The 17,456-nt window shown below is 49.0% G+C and overlaps 5 protein-coding genes across 5 annotated transcripts; 3 read left to right on the top strand and 2 right to left on the bottom strand.

Annotated features, from left to right (window-relative positions):
• Positions 1-245: 245 nt before the first annotated feature.
• DEU56DRAFT_726711 (C-type lectin protein) lies at positions 246-1,917 on the bottom strand (the record flags this gene model as incomplete). The annotated part of the gene is made up of 8 exons (XM_041347938.1): positions 246-362; positions 418-574; positions 627-829; positions 880-1,263; positions 1,317-1,505; positions 1,563-1,604; positions 1,655-1,724; positions 1,778-1,917. The coding sequence occupies 8 exons, from the start codon at positions 1,915-1,917 to the stop codon at positions 246-248; spliced, it is 1,302 nt and encodes a 433-aa protein (XP_041213892.1).
• Positions 1,918-4,275: 2,358 nt separating this feature from the next.
• DEU56DRAFT_775420 (uncharacterized protein) lies at positions 4,276-5,717 on the top strand. The gene is made up of 4 exons (XM_041351650.1): positions 4,276-4,938; positions 4,987-5,137; positions 5,185-5,335; positions 5,391-5,717. Exons 1-4 carry the CDS (start codon positions 4,576-4,578, stop codon positions 5,458-5,460), a joined length of 735 nt encoding a protein of 244 aa, XP_041213891.1. The 5' UTR covers positions 4,276-4,575; the 3' UTR covers positions 5,461-5,717.
• Positions 5,718-7,107: 1,390 nt separating this feature from the next.
• On the top strand, positions 7,108-10,591 carry DEU56DRAFT_775414 (uncharacterized protein). Its single transcript, XM_041351649.1, has 8 exons — positions 7,108-7,422; positions 7,485-7,613; positions 7,663-7,808; positions 7,855-8,631; positions 8,682-8,864; positions 8,915-9,113; positions 9,167-9,930; positions 9,987-10,591. Exons 1-8 carry the CDS (start codon positions 7,224-7,226, stop codon positions 10,311-10,313), a joined length of 2,724 nt encoding a protein of 907 aa, XP_041213890.1. The 5' UTR covers positions 7,108-7,223; the 3' UTR covers positions 10,314-10,591.
• Positions 10,592-11,432: 841 nt separating this feature from the next.
• Positions 11,433-13,523, top strand: DEU56DRAFT_868765 (amidase signature domain-containing protein; the record flags this gene model as incomplete). The annotated part of the gene is made up of 10 exons (XM_041355518.1): positions 11,433-11,861; positions 11,915-12,023; positions 12,075-12,145; positions 12,197-12,291; positions 12,345-12,443; positions 12,491-12,809; positions 12,857-12,994; positions 13,044-13,171; positions 13,220-13,356; positions 13,408-13,523. 10 exons carry the CDS (start codon positions 11,433-11,435, stop codon positions 13,521-13,523), a joined length of 1,641 nt encoding a protein of 546 aa, XP_041213889.1.
• Positions 13,524-14,155: 632 nt separating this feature from the next.
• On the bottom strand, positions 14,156-16,970 carry DEU56DRAFT_775409 (uncharacterized protein). Its single transcript, XM_041351648.1, has 13 exons — positions 16,506-16,970; positions 16,372-16,437; positions 16,298-16,320; positions 16,148-16,236; positions 16,076-16,096; positions 15,911-16,020; positions 15,816-15,857; positions 15,692-15,768; positions 15,524-15,639; positions 14,905-15,461; positions 14,682-14,828; positions 14,296-14,618; positions 14,156-14,246 (listed from the first exon to the last, which is right to left on the bottom strand). Exons 1-13 carry the CDS (start codon positions 16,872-16,874, stop codon positions 14,180-14,182), a joined length of 2,007 nt encoding a protein of 668 aa, XP_041213888.1. The 5' UTR covers positions 16,875-16,970; the 3' UTR covers positions 14,156-14,179.
• Between the last annotated feature and the right edge of the window lie 486 nt (positions 16,971-17,456).

The following is a 17,456-nucleotide window of genomic DNA, read 5'->3' as shown; positions in this document are numbered from 1 at the left end:
ATATTCATTTGAAGTCTTGCGGAATCTGCCCAAAATCTGCCCTCTTCAGTCCCCGAGACGTACGTAGATCAGTGACGACACTCTAATGACGGGCTTTAAGACGTGTTAATGAATCCAGGGATGCGTGTGCTCAGGTCTCAGAAAGGATATATCAAGGACTGTCAAGACAGGGGGAAGATATACAGTACAATACATTGACTACTTACTACAACAACATTTTCTTTACAAAGAACAGCATGCCACACTCATGCATCATACACTATCCGCGCACCGACCCATGGGTATGGATAATTGGGCTGATAAAAGTTCCTGATCGTCCGCCGTCCAGCAAGACGCGGGATCGTAGCGTACGACGCACCAAGCTACATAGCCCATTCTGTCAATCGACAGCAAGATGAAGTGAAAGCAAAGACTTACAACAACATGGTGCTTGCCATCAAAGAAATCTGTCGAGTAACCTGGGAAGTGCTCCGTCGGCGATAGTCCGTCGTGGTTATCGAGTGGTGTCGAAGTCCATTCCCAGACACCACCGTTGCTCCCACGACCGCCGTTTGCCTCGAGACCTGCAGTCGCTCTAACAACCGAATTTGTGAGAGAAGATAAATTGGGAATTTATGGCGACTTACGGAACGGGATGCCAGTTTCTGATACCTACGTTCGCACCACCTTCGTACCCGACCTCATACGTATCGAGGAAGAGCCTTAACTCCGGTTCAGTGGGTAGCCGTCCGCCTTTACTCTTCGCGCATTCGTTGAGCATATCATAGCTCGTAAGCATCGGCCAGTGCTTCGCGACGCTTAGTGGCACAGGACCGTAGAGAGTCCGAACCTGGAAATTTTACTCAGTCTCGGTTATTCATGATCGATGGAATGACAAACCTGGATCCCCTCCTCTCCTTCTACCCAACTGGGTGGCAGACCGACTTCCTTCCTGTTCACCCACCAAGCATGGAACTCTCCGTTGCTGATGGGCCTCCACTCGGCACGGAATTTCCCCACGTGCACCCGTCGTGGAGGGCTCTCATTGTCCCAGCCGAACTCGTGTCCCTCGACCTGGTCACAAACACCTTCATCGAAGTCGTTCCCCTCGCAATCATCGTGCCCAAGGGTAATGTCCACAGGGCCAAGAGTGACAGTCGGTGAAGAAGGGGGTGCACACGTGGCGTCCCATTGCGCAGACAGCGCTTCCCAAGGCGGGGTGACAAATCCTGGTGGGGGAAGCGTCCCTGTTCCGGCACGCTGAATGAGCATATAGAGGAGTGTCTATGCCATATTGTAAGGCTCAATCAAGACGAATAACAAAAATTTACACTGACCTCGACGTGCCACCCCTCATGCTCGAGGGTCATCGCAAGCATGCGACCGATATTCCTGTTAATTGTGCGCTTTCCAGATGCCAAATCGTCGTACAACGCCAGAAGGCGCGCACGTACACGGTCGCGGAAGGCAAGGATCGTTCCAAGGGTAGGCCAATCCTCGTCCTTTGTAGGAACTTCAGTGTGTCTCTTCAATACAAACATTGACATCAGAGGAAAACAACAATAAGGGAAGTAAATACTTACATGGCAGTGTTCTGGATCATCGACATGAGGGTCAATCCCCCGCTAATGTAAGGAGTCAGGAATGATGCGTTGAACCAAGAAGTGGTTGGTACCTCAAAGATCTGCGCGAAATAAGCCTCGTTCGGCTGGTTGAGAGCACGGGCCATGAGCATGTCAAGGAATCTGTTTTGATATTTAGACTGATGACTGAGAAAACACCTGAATGAGGAACCCACGTAGGTATGTGTCCGATGTAAAATAAGCATTTGTGTCGCAGGTCAATAGGTTTCTGGTGCAGCATATCACTTGGGATCATGCCAAGTGTGACAAGATCCCAGGCAGCCCACAGGTCTTTCCATTCCTGCAAATCATCCATCAGGCACCAAACAAGATAGGGAAGAGAGCCTCAACATACTTGTTTCGTAGGGACACCCCACGGGCTCACAAGATCAAGAGGCGGGAAGGAAACAGCCGGGCGCTCGAGGACATATAGGGTGCCACTCCCACATGGCGAAGATTGTCCAAAGATCGAACGGAGGCCAACAGAGGCGAAGATATTCAAGGCTTCTGCTGGGCTTGTCTATAGTAGAGAGAATGAGCATAGGCGCGTAATGAGGCAGGATAAATTCAACAATGAAAATGTTAGCAAGGTTCAATAGAAAGGGAAAATAAGTGTTCAGAGAATCACAACTTACTGCTTTGCCAGTACTTGTGCAAACTTTCACCCATTCTTCAACTTCAATGCCCTCGCACGCTTCAGTGAAGTAACAGCTGTCTACAACACTGTGGGTCAGTATTGTCTCACGAGGTTGCAGAATTGCAATACCATCAACAAGGTGTTTCTCCCAAAATTTCCCCTCGACATCAACACAGGGTAATGTTTTGATAGCTTCTTGAATCCACCCGTTGGTAGATGGTTCAAAGTGGTTAACAAGAATTACAACCCTGTCCCCGGATCCCTTATCCAACTTCTTTGAAAAGTCTCTCAAGAATTGTACGTCGAGCAAAGTAGGGGAGAGGAGAAATTTTTTTGTGGGCTGGAAGTCAGATACGGAAGATGGTGTGTTCGACCTGGAGATCGATGGGGAGTTAGAGAGAGAGGAATCAGAGTGGTGGGACATGGGGACGCTATGCAAGAGTTCGCACTCAAAATATGCAGTTTGGAGGATGGTAATATTGAAGAGCTTAGAACTCAATGCAGATCCACAAGAGGTGAAACACTGAATTTATAGGAAAATATACGTACAAACAGAGCAACAAGTTATTATCTGAGTTTTGGGGGTCGTCACCCAGTGGACATCACATCAATTGCGGCGTAACGATAAATGGAATCATTGAGTTCGGAGTTAATGCCGACGAGGACAACATTCGCCAGATGCAGTATGGGTTCTGTGTGGTGCGACGCAGAAAGAAAGACGTAAATTTTGATCGTGGAAACGAATATTGACGCGTAAATCAAACTTAGAGCGTAAGAGAAGCAATCAGGAGGTCACAAGGATGATTGTCGATGAGCATCGGACAATATCGGGACAAACGACCAGATAGCGGAGTCTAAAAAAGGCGAGTCAAATTCATGATAGCCAGCGCAGGGCTACTTACCTGGTGAGATGCACTGGAGGTGTGAATGGGGATATAAAGTGGGGTGATGCGCTTCAGTAATTCAGTAATCATGCGAAAAGGAACATCATGATAGCGCGACGATTGGGGGGAGTTATCGACGTGTCGCAAGAGACATGGGAATTCAGATGGCTTTTCAGTGGTCCTGAAGAGTCGAACTATACGTGAAGCTGGGCCCATCATTGAAGGCTGACGGTAATTCCCAACTTGGAAGGCGAGGAGCCTGGGCGTTGATAATGTGAAGAGAGAGTCAGATGGAAAGTACGCAGCAGACCATGGCCATGATGAACGCGGTCAAGTTGACGGGGGAGGGCTACATTTCGATGCCTTGCCATCTTACTTATATGCGACAGATGTGACGTGCTACGCACTTGCGATGGTGTGCTCAACTCCCATCACGTGATCGCATCCACCGCAAAACCGAAAGAATCCATCAGTGTCTTTCATTCATGTTACTAAGTAACACCCGAACTTGAATTGCCTGCGACATATGGGCTATGGGCCTATGGCCTGCGACGTTTCGACAGCGACTGCGTGCCACTTCAAGTTTCGGGGTCCCTGATTTGATCAGTGTCTCGCAAACATGAACATATTCGAGAGAAATACTTCGAGCGTAACCCATAGTGTGCTCATTGCTTAAAGACTTGAAGCCCCTACTATACGATATTAGACTCTGCAGCAGACAGCAAAATTTCAGGCTATCTCCACCAGTTCTAGTTATCCCAATTCAAAGACAGCTATATCGCTGAGGGTCCAACTTTTTTTTCAAGTTTCAATTTGACTCTGCTTCCGCGACCAACCTCTCGTTGCCAAGTCCAAAGTATGCCCAACATGTTCCTCGATTGCAAGGGATGATTGAAACCATCCGTGGAAGTCTCCCTGGAACACATACTGTCTAATCTTCGCAGCATATCTTCTTAAGGTGCTCCAGACTTATGAGTTATCCAGCGCAACAACGGGTTCGGAAGAGGACCACTACGCCATTGGATGAGTGCGTGTAGCTGCTAGCAGCATGCTCGAGCGCGGTGAGCTGCTGGGAGCCTTTGTGGCAAAGCGGCAGAATCGACTCTTCATAACAAGAAGACGATCTGAAGAACCAAATCATTGATCAAGGGTTGATCAAGGGCAACTCATCAGGTCAGTACATCTGATATTCCAACCTACGTAAGTTGAAATCAACTACTTTTTCATGGCTGTGGAACTACAAGGTCGAACAAAAGACCCCTTTCATCGCGAACATTGCGACCAGCCTAGTCATCCCTTCTTTTATTGATGATATCTTGTGGCGTTGGACGACTCTTTGTTGGAGTGGCACACGATCGTAGCTACTGTGTGTTCATGACATGCATGATACAATCCATCTCCCTGCCTATATAAGAGACATTTAAGATGTCACATCCTCATTAGTATCATCAGCATGCCTTCCGCGCTTACCTATCCTCTTCCCGTTCTCCCTTCCATCCCAGACGATCTCGAGAATCTCGACGCACGCCATGCTTTACCTCATTTGATGGCACTTATGAAGAATACCCTCATTCGTGGTCTGAATCGCGTTCATGCTTGTGCGCCTCTTGTCCTCATCGGCCACCCCGCTGTTCTGCATTTCCTTGATTACGTGCGCTCGCTCCTCGTGCAATTGGATGTGCACCTCGAGGAGGATGCCACTTTTTTCTCCGGCAGCGCGCTGGCAGAGATCGCATCAAGCGAAGCTAACCCTGATACTCAAACTATCAGAGAACGCATAATTTCGTTGACGAGTTTGGTGTCGACATGGATTAAGGTAGGTATTTCTCTACCCTTTCTCTCGCAATTCATCACCCGTGAACAGGATGAGTCCACTTACTGTTCGAGTGCTCTATGCGAGGGACTCTCGTTTGGACCTCTGCTGGTCTCCCTTATGCATGCACAGATTGGGGTGCTTACCCCCACGCTGCTCAGCTCGATTATCTCCCACTCGGACCTTCTTGAATTGATTACAGGTGCGGACCTCTTTTCTCCAATCTCTCAAATACTAAAGGTATGACAGGCAGCGTCGGTCGTATCAGTGAACGCTCGGACATGACCTTCTTGCTTCCTTTTGTTTTGTCGCATCACGATCGTACTACCTCTACCCATTGGCCCAGGATTCCCGAAGGTTGTTCCGAGATGTTAACAACCCTTATTCTCAATCATCCTGGGTACGTTCTCCTTCTTCGCCTTAGTTGAGTCCCGCATGACTCCTCCTTATAAAAGCTGCTGGCAATTCGCGCCATTCAATCCTCTCACCCATGAGACTCAGAACTTAATCGCCATATCTGCTTAGCTCCCTTCAAGATTTTCTTTATTCATTTAAATTCCCCCATTTGATCAGGCCTACATACTTGGAGGCAAAATCAAATTTATCAAGCCGCGTGGATAACATCACTTCATCGAAATCAAGCAACACTCGATGAAGATTGTAGAACAGTTTGAACGTATAAGTATAGGTATATGACTACATCATACACGATCCCGATGCGATCGTCGTAACATGCAGATATAGCTAGTATAAAGTGATCCCTGCGTACTTGAGAGCCAGGCTTGGTGAAACAATGTACATCCATGTACTCATGTTCCGGAGTCGGCAGTCAGGTTTGTCCCTTGTATTGAAACCAGACTGTCTTGTATACTGCAACCTGCGCCACAGTTGAAGGGCTTAGTTTGATAAGCTTCACGTGTCGCCGCCTGTCATTGGAACGAAACCAAGTCATATAAAATGGACGCCCGGAAGAGCTCCCCTTTTGTTCGACCATTCTGATCAAGTTTGTTTCGATGCTCTGGCATTAATGACTCGGATCGATATAAATACAACTCGAGCAGCAGCTCTCAATGATCTGAGAATTATGTGCACTTTCAGAACTTCAGCACGTCGTACGTCAGAGTTGGACGCGCATAAGGAGCTAACGCCGTTCCGAGAGAAAAGGATCCAGTACATGACTATATTTATATTTTGATACTTATGCTGTTAAGGGCAAGGACATGAAAATCTTGTTACTACTTACAGTATCAGTCCACCACATTCTTTGGTCTCTGGTGACAGCGGCTCTAAGCACTGGTTAAAGCCAAGCATCTTCTGCGCACCACTGCCGGGGGTGAGCACTATGTAGCCCACAATAATTGCACTTGACCTATCCCAGAGCGCTTTTCCTGGAGGAAAAAACCAGAGAGTTACTCCAACTATGGTGATTGTGTCGATAACTGTTGCGATATATACTTCTCCGGCCAGCAGCAGGCCCTGATCATCGTGCGGAACAATAGCCCCTGGATTCCCACCAGTCATGAGATCAATCGATGGGGCTGAAAGTGCAAAATTGATCATGACTAGATTGACGATCACGTCTAGATCTGAAGGTTGTCTTACAAGTGACGTAACCTTTGATACATATTGTGACTGCCTTGTCCAACTCGGATTCTGCGGAGTGCTTGAGCTAGTGATATATGATAAAACAAAACACATCTTGACCTGTTAGCTAGCCAGCGATGGCCAGATAATATATGGGAAGCTAATCATATCTTCGTCGTGGTTGGGCATCGATGATCATTCGGCACAATGGGAGGCAATAATGGGGTGGTACCACGTACGCCGTAATGAAACCCCTCAAAAAGTCACTGAGCATAAGGTTCGCGAGTCATGCGAGCACTCAATGCACAGACGTCGGATTTGCGCGGTACTCGTCGCGGCATCCAGCCAATCGCTCAAAGAATCGGCGACAGAAATCGACGGATTGAAGACCTCGGGGCCCGCATCTGCTAATACTCTTGTCGGTTCATCGCTACATCGCGGAGAAGAGCCAATACGCTGAAGTAAGGTGATCAGGAGATCATCGATCATCGATCATTGTCTTGAATATTACCGACGTATCATTGTCACGGTCACCGCCTGGCATAGTAAGCGCGCACAGCGTGCCGATCACGTGGCGCCGAGATGCAACGAGGCTTGAGCATTGCGAAGAACTTCCAACACGTCTGGCAAACCCAGCAGCCACGGCGTTGGCGCTGTATGTCTCTGACCACCACCACCACCACCACAATCATCAACGAGTCACCATGAACCGACTACGCTCCTCACGTGCCCCTTCCCCAACACCTACTACCTTCTCCGGAATCTCTAATTACCGTACAGAGTCCTATCGTCCGATCAAGGATAAAGGCAATGTCCCAGCCGTACCAGCCGTAAACTCTAGGGTGGTTGCACGCACGCATTTTGATGAATTAGCCAGTTTTCTAGTGTCCTATCTTGTGAAAGGTGCGGCCTGGTTGTTTCATGTAAATTTCACCGCCATATATGCTGATGCCGCGTATCTTCAGCTCCGCAGGAGTCGCGGGCTCACGCACGCTCAAAATTGACTAATCTTACCAGACAACAGTTCCATGAGCTGTCAACTGATGTGTACGACGAGCTCGTCCGACGTCGAAGAAACTCTCCCGAGAACGACGGTAAGTCACCTGACCTACATCATACTATTTGACCAAGCCGCATCTCCAGTCCCATTCCTTCCCGTGCGAGATGAATTTCATCCTAAGCGAAATCAGGCGCGCCAGAAATTGGCAACGCTGCCCAGCGCCAAGTTTGAAGATCTTTGTAGCGACGTCTACTATGAAATCATGAGAAGATATCCCGAATTTACAGAGGTAGGTAGTTTAATCATTGTCTAATTTATGCTAAATCTGGTGCTAGATGGAGGACCCAGGGGTAGCGTCTCCTGCGTCAGCATACGACGACGTACCCTCGCCCGAATTCCACACTTCCCCTCGACCTGACATACCCATACTCCCGCCCAGTGTCCGCACAGGGCGGCCATCCGAAGATCGGGGCAGCTCACGAGAAGAAGAGACTCGGCGGAGCGAGGACACCTACGCTTCCCGACGAAAAGCCTCCCAGGACCATGGGGCAGATTTTGGGCGAAGACCAAGTGCCTCCGCGAGTATCCGCAGTGACTCGACAGGAACCACAAATGCGCAGAGTGCAACTGCAACGAGCGGAATGGTGATCCCAAATAAGAGCACCATTTCAGAGGAAGACATCGAGGTGCCGTACGGGCGGGAGATGCGGGAGAGCTCTGGAACAGCCATCGATACACGCGAGGGTGTCAGGGAGTTGGATACCACCGACGGTGAACATGAGCACTGGGACCATCGGGGTGGGCTGAATGGGCTCAGCGCACGGTTGAGGAACGTGCATACGGAAGACGATGATGTGGGCGATGTGAGGAGCGACGAGTATGATAAAGTCTCTCTAGGACGTACGTCAGTGACGTCCGATCGGTCCATCGGCGGGTCGAGGATGCCCAGTGCAGCGGGCGATGAACAAGAGCGGCTGAGGCGAGATTATGAGTTCAAGATCGCTACGATGCAGAGTCGTATCACGAGTCTCGAACGAGACCTTGAGCAACGGGAGTTGGACACGCAGCAAATGGCACGCCAATTGGAAGAGGAGCTAGAAGGCTTCCGAAAGGCAGGTCCTTAGAGTATTTTCCTCTGATAGTCGCTGAGTTGAGCCTACAGCGTGCCGAAGAGCATGGATCTGCTATGAAGGCGTTGAAAAGGGAGCTGGACGATCTCCGGGACCTCCGGGCAAGAGAGAAGGAGCGCGAAACCAGACGAGCACAGGCCGACGAGGAAGAACTACAGATATTACGTGACCGCTGCGAACGCCTCGAGGAAGAGCGCAGTTCTGGCTTCGGAATAGTACGTCGGTAATCTGAAGTCGATGGTGGTAAATCTGACGTCTTTTGCAGGACAACAGCGAAATCATCGAGCAGTTACGTGGTGATATGGAAGGGTTGATGTCTGAACTTAGCGATCTGTCGCGCAGAAATGACGAGTTGATGACCGCGAAGGATTCAGACCTCACTGTGATCCGTGATCTGGACAGCCAGCTCAAAGAATACAAACGCAAGTATGAGCAAGCTAAAACCGAGCTCAGAAGCGTCAAAGGTTTGCAAAGATATTCTATGCAAATGACTCTTATCTGATATTTTCTTTCTCAGCAACATCCCAGCTCTTCCTACAAGCGCCCAAGATGGAAGACCAACTGCCAATGGGTCCTGACGGGGGTCTCGTCGACATCCATGTCACCGCCTTCGTATCTGCTATTGATAGTCTTTTGACAGCTGGACGTTCCAGCGCTCCGACACGTGTCCTAGTGCCGATGAAAGCTGTCGTCACATCTACCACAGCCATGATCGATGACGTCCGTGCATACGAACAACGCCCATCCCGCGCGGACGTCGACGTCGATATCCTACACACTCTCCGCGAGCGCGCCGAGGCCACCCTGACCAACCTTGTAGCCGCATCCAAGACGCATGCCACCGCATCCGGCATGTCTCCCGTGAGCCTATTGGACGCAGCTGCGAGCCACGTCTCCGTGACTTTGACAGAGATCGCGAAGATGATTTACATCCGCAAGGCTAGCCGGGCCGAGCAGGAGGAGTTCATGTCTTCCTCAAGCTTTGGTTCGCTGTCGTATCTATCTTCTGCGCGGTCGACGGAAGACGTGAGACCGAACTTTGAACGCAAGGTCTCCAATTATAGCACGAAGCGATCAGAAGATGTTGTTTCGCCTCCTATGAGCGCAGCATCGCGCTTTGCGGAGGCTCATAGCAGACGAACACCGTCTGAGCCATCTAGCTCACTCACAAGTTCACCTCCGCCTATATTTGACAAGTCTCCTATCACCAGTGCACTGGGTGCAATAAGCGACGATTCAGCACCGCCTGAAGGCGGCGAGGACGCATGGTCCGAGCTCAAGGTCAGCTCTTCTAGTACACATATCCTTTTTCTCGACTGACAAACACCACTCCCCAGCCCTACCTGGAAGCGCAGACTGAGTCCATCGTCTACGCGATCCAAAGTGTCCTTTCCGGTGTACGCAGCCCTGTGCCGCCCCCGACGTTAAACGAGAACCTGACTCAGATTATTACGATTGTGTCGAGTATTGTCGCGGTATGCAGCGACAACCTACCCCCGATTTCTGCGCAGCAGGGTGCAGAGCTACTGCGGGAGCTAGGCGAACATGCGCGGAAGTTGTCTGAGGTACAGACACTGCCGGAAGTCACAAAGGAATCGCGGCAAGTCATGGCCAAGTCGAGTTTTGCAGTCGCGAATGCGATGAAGGGGCTTATGAAGTTGTGAGTTTGAGGAAGGTGCTGTGTGTGATGCGATTAGGATGGATGGCTGGCCCATGCATTGACCGCATGTGATGGTAGTAAGACATGTGGATCTTCGTTAATTATGATATGCTCCTTGTAGTTCAGTTGTTGAGATACCCTTTTCAAAGGATCCATTTCTGTCATCCATGATCGTCGGTAGATCTAGCACTTAGTAGATTACTTGCAGCTATTTGCACTATACGGTGATAGAGAATACCCTACCGTAACCACGCCGTATCGATCTTGATTCTTTGAGGACTCATGACAATCTGTGATCTGTCCAGTGTCTGCTGTCGGCCCGCGATGTAAGTAATAGCACGTGACTATCTGTCTTCCGGCCCGTCATCGAGGAAATTCGATTATGCAGGCACTCACTGGCCTGTAAGTACATCATCATTACACTACAACTAATAAGTTATGCCTTCACCGTAGAAAAGCAACCTTTAGCTTGATTTGAACTTTCCTTCAAGTGAAGACATGGTAAACGCTGGACAAATCTCCGTCCATCGTGCCATCCCACTGAAAGAAACGCTGTCACCGACAATGGACATTAATGGATTATCTGTACAGCCAAGCCTGTACAGTGCAGTTCAGATCACGAGAACTATCCACAAGACCATTATCGAATGCGAACGAAGCGCACTGTCTATGGGCTTGGCCTGAACTTGCTCGTCACCAGGCGCCAAGTTGCTATCGAATAGCTTTACATTCTAATTATAATATCCCATCCCACCCATGGCACTAGGCTGCTCCTTCCTGTTATCGTTTAAGGCAGCTGATCACAAGTCTACTGTTCTTGATTCTCTGGCCTTCATTTTGTTATCGCTGCGGGCACGGGACATGTCATGCGCCCGCAAAGAAGATACGCGTATCTGACAGTTCCTCTCGCAGCAGTTTCTCTCAGGTACGAGATTATACATATATCACAATAAATACTGAATCGTATCTGTGCTTTCTCACTCTAGATCTCCTAACAGTGGCTATAGTGTCCTCCAAAGGCGCAGCGTCGTACGAGGCTAAAGCTCGCATCTTCCGGGAACAACTTGAAGCCAAGATTCCTGAATCCAATCTGTGCTATCTCCCTCTCCCAACAATGGATACAATGTCCTTCAAAGAGAAAATCAAAGGCGTAGGCGGCGATGCGTCGTATGAGGCAAAAGCTCGCGTCTTCCAGGAACAACTTGAAGCCAAGATTCCAGCGAATCTCAGGCTCCCACCAGCGGTTCTCGAGGACCCACCTCTTGATGTTACACGCATCCCCGAGACATGTGGCTTGCTCACCCCCCAAGAATTGGCTATTACTGAGCTAGATGCAACTTCCGTGTGCCAAAGGATCGCCGCAGGCAATCTGACAGCAGTCGATGCTGTCACTGCCTTTGGAAAACGCGCAGCCATTGCTCATCAGCTCACAGCTTGTCTCATAGACTTCTTCCTCGACGAAGGCATAAAACAGGCGCAGCAGCTGGACGAGTACTTCCAGAAAGAAGGCAAGGTCATCGGTCCACTCCATGGATTGCCCATTTCAATCAAAGTAAGTGTAGAGTGACCAAATCACGATCATGTACCTCAGATGAACGCCGTCAGGGCATGCTCCCAGTCAAGGGGACAGTTGGGTCTGCAGGCTTCCTCGTGAATATCGAGACTGCGACCGAAGACTGCGATATGATAAGAATCCTGCGTTCACTAGGGGCAGGTAAGTAATTTACACCTGGAACTGCGTTATGTCAGTCAAGCATATTTGTAGTCTTCTATGTCAAGACGAATCAGCCACAGACTCTGATGCACCTTGAGTCCAAGTCTACCTACGGTCGAGTTGTAAGCCGTCTCTCGAGTGAAAAACTCGTTTTTGTGACCAAAGTCTCATAGTTGAACCCTCACAATACGGATCTTACTGCGGGAGGATCTTCTGGCGGTGAATCAGCCCTTGTTGCTATGAAGGGCTCTTGCATAGGTGTGGGCACGTAAGTCTGTAGTTTTCCACATCGCATCAGAAGTTGACGCGTTGTCAATTAAGCGATGGCGGAGGATCTATTCGAGCCCCGTGCGCCCATTGTGGTATATATGGGTTCCGTCCATCCTGTCGGACGACGCCTCTCCATGGCGTCTTGTGGTAGTAAGTATGCAAAGCTCTGCCGAGAAGTTGTGTTGACATCGCCACAGCCAACCTGGCCAGGACGGATTCTTTAGTTCCGTAGGTCCAATGTGTCGCTCAGCACGAGACATGCGACTTTTCCTCGAAGCTGTAATTGGAGCCAATCCTGCACTCCTGGACCCAGATGCGTTACCAGTGCCTCTGAAAGTGCCAGACCTGAGCCGGAAGAAACTGCGTGTAGGAATCATGATGCACGACGGAATTGTGATGCCCCATCCCCCAACCATTCGAGCACTGAAATGGGCGAAGGAAAAGCTGGAAGCCTCGTCAGAGGTTGAGGTGGTGGACTACACCCCATATGACCACGATCGCGGATACAGCATAGTTGTGAGTCTGGTGGTCTGTAGGGCAATAATGGCACTCACCTGTTCTAGCGCGAGCTCTACTTTGAGGAAGGAGGAGCGACAGTTCGACGTCTTTTGAAGGAGGGTGGAGAAGAGATGCTTCCCTTGACAGAATGGGTCATTAGTCCACCACACGTGAGAGATCACGATGCCGCGCAAGTTTGGAAGGCAAGCCAACAATTTGTTGCCCATCAACGCTCGCTCTGACCTTGATCAGCTGCGTAATGAACGTGATAATTACAGGAGGGAATACTCTGATCACTGGTGGTCCCAGAACGTCGATGTCGTGCTTTGTCCACCCTTCCCAGGTACAGCCAGCCGACACGACACCGCAAAATACTGGGGGTGCGTAATGGTATCTTGCTTGACATCAGACATCTAATAGCTCATTAGCTACACGGCCATCTGGAATTTGCTGGACTACCCAGGGACGGCTTTCCCATCAGGTTTTGTCGCTGATCCAGCCATTGACATATATCAGGAACCATCCAACCCCATGAGCGCGGCGGATGAGTACAACATCTCCCTTTGTTAGTCTCTCTGTCTCGTGTTGAATAGCATCAGTTGACCCCTGCACACAGATGATCCAACGAAATTTAAAGGGGCTCCTGTATCGCTACAGATCGTAAGCCGAATATTTAACGACGGATTGGTGCTGGCGGCACAGGAAGTAGTTGAACGCATACTCAAATCTTAGGCACATTATCGGTTGTCATATTTAATTTATCAAGCCTTCCGATACCAGTGTTGTGAAGCGCGATGAAAACTGGAGGTTGTCTGGGTCGTTATCGTCGATTATCTATGTCAAAATCCATATTACTAGTTTTGTTGAGTTTATTCACGTCCAAGGCTTCTGCTGAAATTAAGAACAGTCCCTGACTCCCACAGTTGGTTGGAAATGTGCACCTCCCTCTCAGTCGAACCGATTCCAAATCTGTTCTTGTTGGACGGTGCAGATTCGAAACCTGCCTTGCAAGCAGTTTTTTCTGTTGTCACACCTGCACATCTGGTCTAAGCCCGGTGATTAGTGCAACAAATCCAAAACTTGTTTCTGAATCCTGCGTCTTTGAAACCTGCCGATAACTGTCTTCTTCTCGTGATCACCCCTTCAATTTAATAGGCCCTCAAAGGCACACCACTGTCCATTATAATGGAGGGTGCAGGTTTGAAACCTGTTGACATTCACGAGGACATTCTCAAGATTCTCAACCAGTCATAACAACCCCCTTGATTCGTTAGTTGACAACCTATCCAATTAATTCATAATAATACATAGTACATAATATAGATCGAAGCAAGGGATGAATAGATGAACATGGGCTAATCATCCCCCCCCCCCCCCGTTTGGATTCCTTAGCCCCGCCACTTCACAGGAGTTTGTGCGAAGAAATCCTCGTCGCTGACCACCTCTATTCCGTGCCTGCAATAAATTAGATGAGATCATGAGAGTCATCCACAAAATCACTCACATTCCCTTCAAATGCGAGCGGAGCGCATTGAAGTTCATTGACCTTAACTTGCTCTTCTTGTTTCTCTGGCGACTCTTCTGGTCCATCGTTTGCGACTCCTTCGCAACAGGTTCCGATGTAGAGACCTGCTCCTCGCCATCCGCGTCGGCACCAGCTGGAATGCAATGACGGCACCGATAATTCACCTCGCTCCTCAACTTCTGTGACTTGGGACCCATGTCCATAAGTTTCGCAGACAAACCTGCCTCAAAAGCATGCTCTGGCCCTTCTCCTTTGGGCAGTATAGCTACCTGCATATCATCATGCCGGTGAGAGTGACCAATCTACGCGTGATAATGGTGAGCTTCCCTCCACGAACAAGATCGAAATAAAGAAGAGTGACTTACGAGGGTGGGAAAGTCCATGACGATGAATGCGTGTTTGCAGGAAAGGCACTGAATATGTGCTCCAAGCATCTTGACCGTGTTACATGCCTCCGCATCTTCATCGGTAATTCCGATGAGCGCCAGGAGGCGGGCAACTGCGTTTGACGCCTGTGAATGAAATAAACATTGGAGGAGCGTATCCCTTGAGCTGATAGATCCTTCGGTGGAACATCAAACAACGAACCTTCCCATCTTTTACGAAGCGATCAGCATTCCAGTCCACTGGCTTCTTGTTTTTCTTGTCATCACTGGGACACTCATGTGCACAGACACCTGGAAAATCAAGAGATCGTTCCATTTCGTACCGCTTTGAGACCTTCTCGCATCTCTGGCACCTAAAACGCGCAGTGATCCTGTCTAGTGGATGTAGCTTCGTCTTGCTCGCACTCCTCCACTTTGGAAACCCGAGCAATTCAGACAGTTTTTCCCGTGCAGACGCCATCCACGTCTTTAAATCAGCTGCAACAAGTTCTGCGACGAGGGGCGAATTCTTCATGTCCTTCGCAAGGCCACTAGAATTGGGCCTCGAACCCGTCACGCTCCCCTGCATGGTCATCATCACAGAGAGTTTGCGGAACTCATAAAGTGAGGGGACGATTGTTCCAGCGGACCGTAGGCGATTGTAGTATTGTTCGACATCGTCGCGACGCTGGCGGTAAGATTCTTCATTTTCTCTATTTTGACGATGTGTTTGCATTTTCAAAAGTTGGGTTTCGACAAGAGGTTTGATCGGAAGGAAATCTGAAGGATGGAATCGGGTAAGACTGTGATTCATCTCTATGAGCCCTAGCTCATTCACATACCGCGTAGTGTGACTTCCTCCAGCGCATAAGTCTTGTACCTATGTAATGAACCATAGGCTTGAGAGTTAAGCAAATCATGCATATCCCAGCCTTCCCCGGAAGCACATGCTTGCGCCCTGTATTCCCATTAAGCTTTTTCTTTGTGATGGTAAGTCAAGTCCCATTTACCATGTTTCGTTTTGAGTCTTGATGGTGCGGTACATAGTGTCATAGGAGCACTTCCACTTCTGTAACGCAACTGCTAACTTAACTACTAGTCAGTTTGGCTCAGATTCTTGCAAAAAGCACATACCTCCATGACCTTTGGAAATTTCGCAATCTGATCAGTGCATGCCTAGAGGACTATATCAGATAATTCCTAGAAATGTCAAGGTGTGCTCATCCAACCTTCCGCAGCTCCTCAGAGGGAGGTGGAGATAGAGCTGAGAACGCTGTATAATCGCGTCGAAAACGCTCCCACTCTGCCTTCCTCATCAATACGTTGGGATTCTCGGGCCCTGTAAGTTCAATTAAGCCACTCAAGACTCGAGAATAGTGCACAAAAAATCATACATGCTTTGTCGAGGTTTGAGTCTGAAAAGTCGTGATTAAATATGAGGATGTTCGGAAACTGGAATCCATTACCAAAGCAACGGGTTGACTCAACATAGGGAATCCATATCTCATCGCGTGCGTGACCATTCATAATAGAGGTAACATCTATAAGATATCTCCTGCAAAGAAGTAATTAATAATCAGACTCATTCACTCACTGGCAGTTGAGATTTGTCTCACCTGATATTCTTCGTGCAACGCGACTATTATCGTGCTCAGCACACATTGCAAGAAGATGGAAAGCTGAGACTCACATCACGGCATAAACGAATTCGTGTAGCAAAGCTCGCATAGAATTCGTTTGTGTTTTTCTGACACACCTACATAGACCAATTACATCACCATCAGTCCACATTATTTCCACTCAGGGGAAGAGAATCTGACTCACATCACAAGACCCCCCATCATACACGAACGCTGCATACGCCGCCTCGCTAAAGTTTGGGGTGGGATCAGGCAGTGCGTGAGGTAAGCACTTGTTGCGAATGGTACGCCAGATGAAGTCGGCAGCAGGATTGCAGACGAGGGTTGAGCATAAAAGCTTGGATGTGCGAGCAATAGATAAAACGTCGCGAGGAGAATCAGTTTGAATCAATATTTCTGCAAGAAGCTCGAGCGGCAGCGTTGGAAAAAGACACCGTCCTGGTACACTTTTGGATTCTGGGAGAAGCTCTGGTACGGAAGTACGACGTTTCTTTGTTAGAGGGGATGTTGGAACATTAGGTAGAGGAACAGGGTCGGTGCTTTCACTAGGCATGGCTGCTACTGCTAGTAGCTAGCGGTAATCAACTTGAAGTGATAGGAAAAATTAGAGAGCTTTCAATTACAGATGCGGCTGACTTGTCCAGGGAACAAAGGGCCCGGGATGCATCCGGATCCGAATGATTCGGCTGGATCGGCTACTATTTACATAAATAAAGTTTGAAACCTGGATCACTTTACATGTACTTTGAACCTCCGACATTTGACGTGTGTCTTAGATCTTGGCATTTGCGTTTTGACCCTTCCGTGCTCTTCATATCGTCTGCGACGCCAGGGAGACTGAAGAGATCATGATCCCATAGATGAGCAAACAAAGATTCTCTGCAGCTACGCCTCGCCAGCGAAAACCTCATCGACATACATAGTGGTAGGCATGATCGATCAGGAAATGCATTCCGACAGTGGTACATTCAGCAAGGACTCAGTGACTCGGCTACTCACCTTCGAGGGACTCGCAATGAGATCGATACCGCTACGCAAGCTAGACAGTCAACCGTAAGCAAGAATGATCGATTAGAGGTGTCAGAGATTCCCATCGCTCTCATCTCATCTCATCTCATCTCATCATGAAGGTCTT

This window comes from Suillus clintonianus, assembly GCF_016758775.1.
Source record: "Suillus clintonianus strain FC179 chromosome Unknown DEU56scaffold_6, whole genome shotgun sequence".
In the NCBI taxonomy this organism is placed as follows: Eukaryota; Fungi; Basidiomycota; class Agaricomycetes; order Boletales; family Suillaceae; genus Suillus; species Suillus clintonianus.
The sequence above is the reverse complement of the archived record's forward strand: the minus strand, read 5'-3'. Positions and strand labels throughout refer to the sequence as shown.

What these genes read in the sequence shown, in the direction of transcription:
- DEU56DRAFT_775414 (XM_041351649.1), top strand. Translation starts at nt 7,224, where the DNA reads ATGAACCGACTACGCTCCTCACGTGCCCCTTCCCCAACACCTACTACC. An exon ending in AGTGTCCTATCTTGTGAAAG is followed by an intron (nt 7,423 to 7,484) that starts GTGCGGCCTGGT and finishes GCGTATCTTCAG; the next exon opens with CTCCGCAGGAGTCGCGGGCT. An exon ending in CGAGCTCAGAAGCGTCAAAG is followed by an intron (nt 9,114 to 9,166) that starts GTTTGCAAAGAT and finishes TTTCTTTCTCAG; the next exon opens with CAACATCCCAGCTCTTCCTA.
- DEU56DRAFT_775420 (XM_041351650.1), top strand. Translation starts at nt 4,576, where the DNA reads ATGCCTTCCGCGCTTACCTATCCTCTTCCCGTTCTCCCTTCCATCCCA. An exon ending in CCTTCTTGAATTGATTACAG is followed by an intron (nt 5,138 to 5,184) that starts GTGCGGACCTCT and finishes AAGGTATGACAG; the next exon opens with GCAGCGTCGGTCGTATCAGT. An exon ending in CTTATTCTCAATCATCCTGG is followed by an intron (nt 5,336 to 5,390) that starts GTACGTTCTCCT and finishes TCCTTATAAAAG; the next exon opens with CTGCTGGCAATTCGCGCCAT.
- DEU56DRAFT_775409 (XM_041351648.1), bottom strand. Translation starts at nt 16,874, where the DNA reads ATGCCTAGTGAAAGCACCGACCCTGTTCCTCTACCTAATGTTCCAACA. An exon ending in AAGACTCAAAACGAAACATG is followed by an intron (nt 15,640 to 15,691) that starts GTAAATGGGACT and finishes ATGGGAATACAG; the next exon opens with GGCGCAAGCATGTGCTTCCG. An exon ending in GCTTCGTAAAAGATGGGAAG is followed by an intron (nt 14,829 to 14,904) that starts GTTCGTTGTTTG and finishes TTTCATTCACAG; the next exon opens with GCGTCAAACGCAGTTGCCCG.